The 6,377-nt window shown below is 38.4% G+C and overlaps 1 protein-coding gene across 6 annotated transcripts; it reads left to right on the top strand.

Annotated features, from left to right (window-relative positions):
• Window positions 1-3: 3 nt before the first annotated feature.
• EXTL2 (exostosin like glycosyltransferase 2) lies at window positions 4-6,213 on the top strand. 6 transcript variants are annotated; one of them, XR_008462436.1, is made up of 6 exons: window positions 1,288-1,505; window positions 1,962-2,031; window positions 3,199-3,626; window positions 4,163-4,264; window positions 4,937-5,007; window positions 5,584-5,602. XR_008462436.1 is itself a non-coding variant. In XM_054165247.1 (5 exons), the coding sequence occupies exons 2-5, from the start codon at window positions 2,027-2,029 to the stop codon at window positions 6,073-6,075; spliced, it is 996 nt and encodes a 331-aa protein (XP_054021222.1). In that variant the 5' UTR covers window positions 4-327; window positions 1,962-2,026; the 3' UTR covers window positions 6,076-6,213. The 6 variants fall into 6 exon arrangements, 5 of the variants coding, with proteins under 5 accessions (XP_054021222.1, XP_009903665.2, XP_054021220.1 ...); XM_054165247.1 differs by lacking the exons at window positions 1,288-1,505; window positions 4,163-4,264 and adding an exon at window positions 4-327 and having other exon boundaries at window positions 5,584-6,213; XM_009905363.2 differs by lacking the exons at window positions 1,288-1,505; window positions 4,163-4,264 and adding an exon at window positions 4-327 and having other exon boundaries at window positions 1,787-2,031; window positions 5,584-6,213.
• The last annotated feature ends 164 nt before the right edge of the window (window positions 6,214-6,377 follow it).

The raw sequence follows: 6,377 nt of genomic DNA, 5'->3' as shown, positions 1-6,377 counted from the left end.
CGGAACCGCGCGGTGGGGCAAGCCCCCCTGCCCGCGGTAGGACCCCGAACTACAAACCGGGGCCTGCTGGGAGGAAACGGAGGGACGCCCCACAGGAAGCGGGGTACGGCAGCGCCGCTGTAGCGCTGTGGCGGTCCTCTCTGAGCCGCCCCTGAGTCACTGGAGCGGCCTGCGCGGGCGGGCCAAGCCGCGGGGTGCCGGGTAGGCATCTCCTCTCCCCTGCGCTGCCTTGCCGTGCGTCCTGCAGCCTCGCTCGCTACTAGCGGCGCCTCGGAAGGTCAGCCCAGCGCTGGGGAAGCGAGGGACTCTACTGGCCCCCTCCTGAACGTGAGCAAAATCGTGCGTGAGGGGCAGCTGGTGTGGGCGGTGTGCGGGGGCACGGCGTGCCCTGCCCGGGAGGGGAGCCTGAGCGCTTCTGCTGCGTGGCTCCATGTGATTGCTGCTAAGTGTTGCGATGAGGTGCTGCTCGCGAAAAGAGAGGATCCTGTTCAGAAGACTTTTTCTTGGAATGAGGTTTAAAATTATGTATTTTGACATCGTGTTTTTATTTTCATCTATTTTGTTTTGAAGAACTGATTTCTACAGGCGGTACTGTAAGAATTGTTGGGTCAATCTTGCGTTTCAATTTGATAACTTTATTGGCAAAAGTAGTGGGCACTTGCTTACTGGAAAGATTTGTGTGGGTATTTATATTAAATAAAATTATAATATCATTTTTATTTGTCATCACAGCCTATTGTACACAATTGAGTAAATGCAAGAATGTATGGCAAGCCAGGAAGTCATATTTCCACAGTAACACATAGGTATTTTCATCTTAATAGCTAGATATTTTCATCTTAAGTGGGCTTTTAAATTTTAACTAGGTTAATATTAGGGTAGTAGTGATAAGTATCGTTGCAACTAGGGAAGGAAAATCTAAGGTCGACCTTTTTAAAAGCACATGTGACCAAGATATGGCAGACCTCTGAAATACTGAACAGCTACTACTCCCCATTACTTTTAAAAGTCAGGCATGATTGTTTGCAACTGTAAAACCAAAACAAGTGATTCGTTTGTAGAAATAGTTTCAATGATCTCTCCAGCCTCACAAGATAAGGCAGTAGTAAAATCAGAACTCAGATTTGGGAAGACATGTATGTGTGGACATATTCTGATTGGTATATACACAAACCGTCAGTTCTGTACTTTTAATAAATAATTTTAAACTAATTACTTACAATTTGTGTAGATTCAATTATTAAATACCAGTTTCTTTCTAAACTTTTATATTACCATTCCTCAACAATAAAAAAATCCTTTCTTTGTTCAACAAGTTTTAATGGAACAAAAATCTCTCCAACAACTTAGGAGCTTTAACAGAAACCAATTTCTTAAGTTTCTGACCTGCATCTTGTGCCTTGTTCCTTTATGTGCTTACACTTGTATTTGCTTTCCTTTCTGCCAAGCTGCCAAACAAGATGAGAAGAACAAAATGCTGTGTCTTAAAACCTCTAACACAACTGGTAAGCTTAGTGAAAAGACAGTGTGAAAGGCAGGAGCCAGAAAAAAAAATAAATTACTTGGGACCAATTACCTGGCTGTGGTAGCCAAATATATATTTCAGTAGTGCTTAGTGAACAAAAGAATAGACTGAGATTCTGTAGACCTACTTTTATCTTTGTAGTTGACCTTAAGTATGGAAGACCTAGACATTGCATTGGTACAAAGCAGCAGTCTTACAAGCAGAAAAACATGCTGTGTTTTCCTTTCTAACCAATAATAAAGTCTAATAATTTCTTTCCAGAGTGTTCATTGAAAAGTAAAGACAATTATTCAACTGAGCAAAAGGAAAAGGGATTGGATAATTGCTGAGACTGTGTACATTGGTCAGTGATTGAGAGGAACATTTTCTTGAATGCTGGATAGCATATGGGGTAACTGTTGGTCTTCGGTTACAAAGTCCCTTTAATTTCCAGAAGATTCAAAGACCACAAACAACTGTCCTGTAAAAACAAAGGGGGAAATACAGTTCTACTTGGCAACAATGAGGTGAGTTGAGAGGGTTTGTAGACTAAAATAATTTATATTAATGTTTTTAAGCATGGTGTATGTACTGTGAGGAAAAAAAATTATCAAAAGTTCTGTGAAAAATATGCAGTCTCTCAAACAAAATGTAATTGGAGCTGTCCTGGATCAGTTATTTTGATCAGAATTCCAAAATTACTAATGGAGTAATATAAATAATGTGTGCAAACAAGTAATTGTTTAGTAGTAAGCTTAGAATATTCATCTTGTATTCATGCTAATCTTGCAGGAAAAGTGGGAAGAACAGATGTGGATGACACATCATTCGAGATGCAAACTATGGAATGCAGTGGCTGCTGGATCTTGCTGAGTTTACAATTTTTAAGTATCTGGAGAACTGGGAATGCTACCTACCTTTGTAGGATCTGCTTTTTAAGCAGATCTGTTTAGGTCCAAAATCAGGAGGATCCAGAAATTTATGCTAAGGCTGCTTCCCGAGTTAGCTGATACATAGCACCTAGCATTTCCAGTTTCTGCTGAGCTTTGGGTTTAGCAGACCAGTTGTTACTGATGTTGCTGTACCCCTACCTTACTCAATTTGGCATGTTTCTTTTGCTCCACTTGTCTTGCAGTATCAGTATAATCAGGATTGTATTTTCCATGTTAAGAACTATTATCAAGCCAATATACAAGCTATTGACAAAATGTCCAGCACATTGGTGATAATGATTGTTCCATCTATGTATGGTCCTTGGGCAATGGAAAAATGAAGAGTGTTTTACTTCTTCCCTTCTGCCAGAACTCTTGAGAGGCACTTTCTCGCTCTTTTACTTCCCAGCTAAGGCATAGCTTCTGCATTGAAAAATATACTTTATACAAACTTGCTTTCTATTTTAAGATGGGTAGGTTTGGTGAGATATGTATGAGAAAATAAGAGATAATGAACAATCTAGAGTCGGAGAATTCACTCTAAATTAATTTTCACAAAGCAAAATTCAAAGTTAACCCAAAAAAGTAAACATTAGAAGCAGACTACCGTAAAGTGTGTGTTGACAGTTGAAAGTAATTGGCCCAAATCCTAAAGTCCTCTTTATTTGTTTACTTAAGCTACTTGTGGGAGCATGGCTCAAGTAAGGGAGATACCTATATGTGGGATTAATGACTTTCCCTTTCCTGTTACTTATTTTAAAGGTATTTTCACTTGTGTAAGCTTCCAGGAAGAGTTATGGGAATCCGCCTACTACGCTTCACTTCTGTGGTGATCGTTGTCTTGCTTCTTGTGGCAGGTGCTTTAACAGCTTTGCTTCCCAATATCAAAGATGACAAAATGCCCAATCTGAGAAGGGAACCAAAATCCCAGAGTCAGTCTCTCTTGGATTCATTTACTCTTATTATGCAGACATATAATAGAACTGACTTGCTGCTAAAACTTCTAAATCATTATCAAGCCATCCCCCACCTACATAAAGTAATTGTTGTATGGAACAACATTGGTGAGAAGATACCAGAGGAAATGTGGAATTCCTTGGGGCCTCATCCTGTCCCTGTTGTGTTTAAAGTTCAAACTGTAAATCGCATGAGGAATAGACTTCAGAATTTCCCTGAGCTGGAAACAAAAGGTAATCATCTGTTTGTATTTCTACTAACACTATTTTCACACCTAAAATGTGAATATTAAAAGAGATGGCTTGCGTTAATATTACATAATGAATCCATGGATCTGCAGAGCCACTTAATAGAATGTAGGCAATGCAAAAGAAACCTATGCTATGATATCGGAGGCACACTACCACCAGCAGGGCTGAGGCTGTGAATTAAGAGTAAGGGGGAAAAAAGAGGGATGTCAAATGCATTTGGCTTTTGCAGCTGTCTGTTCTGAATTTCCTTTGTCAGGCAAACACAGGTAGTTCAGCTTCTCTTTATAAACTGAAATTCACAGTGCATGTATTTTTTCAGTCTCTGCAATAATATGGACTTAAGTTGTCTGATAAAGAGTTGATTTAATAATTCATTTCAAGACTAAGTTCTCAAGCATGTTTTTCTCTTCAGAGAAACTCCTCTGCCTCACTGTCTGGCTTTCTATCTCAAATTGTACATCCTTTTTAAGAGTATTTTCCCCAGTCTTTCGGCTATTCATCTAAAGATTCTTCCTAAGCTCTTTGCAGGAGAAGCACAACAATAAGTCCTGTTTGTTTCAAGTGGAAAAAAACCCCATATGTTGCATTACAGACCTGACCTTACTCATTGATTAGTGAAGGTAATTCTGTTTACTGCCCCCTTCCTAACATGCCTTGCTTCTCATATCCCATGACTTTGAGGAAGACACTAGAAAATTCAACTTCCCAAGTCTTTTATTTATTGTAATAGGATTTATGCTGACTTAAAAAGCTTTAATGCATTTGGAGTTTTGGTCTAAGAATATCCTTTTTCCACTTCTAGATAGTCTTGCCTAAAGATTCTGTAGTTAATCATACTGAGTGTTGCCTGTGCAGTTTATTCAGCTTGCTTATTTAAAACTTGCATGTCTTGAGGAGATGGGTAAAAATTGGTACTAAGAATCCTTCATACATCTCATACACTAAAGAATGGTATCTAACTCTATTTTGGTTGTTTCCACACAAGGTTAGGAGAAATTGAAGTAGCTTTGCCAAACTGTCCTAAATTTTCCAACACATATCCAGATGGTCAAAGGTTGCCGAATTCTGTTGCAACCTGGCAAATAATCTAAAATGTAGGTTTGCTTCTGGTTACCACAAAGCTGTGAACTTTCTTTAGCTTTAAAATCTAAATATGTGTTCTCAGTTGGAATTGAGTTGTGCAATTCAGCTTCACAGTTACAGAAATGTGACAGCTAACTTGTCAAATACTGTGCCTCACCTGTTTATTCTTTCGATAAGTTGCTCTTTTTTTTTCCTTTTTCTTCCTTCAGCTGTGTTAATGATGGATGATGATACACTAGTCAGTGCTCATGACCTTGCTTTTGCCTTTTCCGTTTGGCAGGTAATGTTTTGCACCCCAGCAAGCAGCATTTGTGAGTTACAATTCAGATTAATATTTTTGACAACAGCAATATGAAATCATCATGTTTTACCACTGATTTTCTAGCTGCATAGTTATTTTAGAATTGAAGCATTGAACAGTAGAAATTGCAAAAATATTCTTCAGTAGTAGCTATACCTGCAAACTGTAACTTCCAAGTTTTTAACCCTTGTACTTAACACTGAAGTTGCAGACTACTGAATTTATTTAACTTGATAATGGACTGCAAAACAAAAGTGTATGGGGGTTTTCTTTCTAAGAGGGGTTGTCTGCAAACTTCTAGTGCCTGATTCACAGCTGCAAATTGTGAATAAATGTTTCTTGGGACTACATGATGTGGAATGTGGCATGTTTCGTCAGTTTTGTAAAACTGTTATTTCACTGCAGTATCTATGCTGATACAGTTTCATCTTTCCTGCCAATCTTGTACTCCTAAAAAAGCATAAAACTCTTTTATGAAATACTTAACAGACATTTTTGTTTCATCTTATGGGCTGGGCTCAATTTGATTTTTAAAATTTCTTTTTTCTCTTTCAGCAATTTCCAGAGCATATAGTTGGATTTGTTCCAAGAAAGCACATTTCTACTCCTTCAGGTGTATACAGTTATGGCAGCTTCGAATTGCAGAACCCTGGATTTGGAAATGGAGATCAGTATTCTATGGTTCTTATTGGTGCAGCATTTTTTCATAGTGGGTATTTAGAAGACTTTCAAAGACAGCCAGAAGCTGTTTACACCTTAATAGATGAAACTCAAAATTGTGATGATATCGCCATGAATTTTCTGGTATCAAAGCATACTGGAAAGCCTTCAGGAGTGTTTGTGAAGCCAGTTGATATTAGAAATTTAGAAAAAGACACGAACAGTGGCTATTCTGGAATGTGGCACCGAGCAGAGCATTTGTTACAGAGATCTTACTGTGTAAATAAACTGGTTAATATTTATGATGGCATGCCTTTAAAATATTCTAATATCATGATTTCTCAGTTTGGTTTCCCTAATTATGCCAATCACAAAAATAAAATGTAAGCCAATGAATTGGAGGAGTTAGATTGTTAAACAAAACTCAAGTGAATTGTACTGAGTTCAAGGAGAGAAGAAGGCTGCATCTTGGCCATCCTGAATTTTTTCCATATTGCGTTTTATGGGCATTTTATGGTTGGGTGGTTGTTTTTGTTGCCTTTTCCCCCCCTCCCCTTTCCTTTCCTTACTAGTTCCCCAAGGTAAGTTTTGAGAAAACTTAAAGAATATATGTTAATGGTAAAGAATATATGCTAAAGAATATATGCTAATGTTAGCTGTGATAAAATCATCCTCTTTCCTTAAAACCT

This window comes from Dryobates pubescens, chromosome 11 (assembly GCF_014839835.1).
Source record: "Dryobates pubescens isolate bDryPub1 chromosome 11, bDryPub1.pri, whole genome shotgun sequence".
NCBI classification, from domain to species: domain Eukaryota; kingdom Metazoa; phylum Chordata; class Aves; order Piciformes; family Picidae; genus Dryobates; species Dryobates pubescens.
Note: the sequence above shows the minus strand (reverse complement) of the source record. Positions and strands in the feature narration are given on the sequence as shown.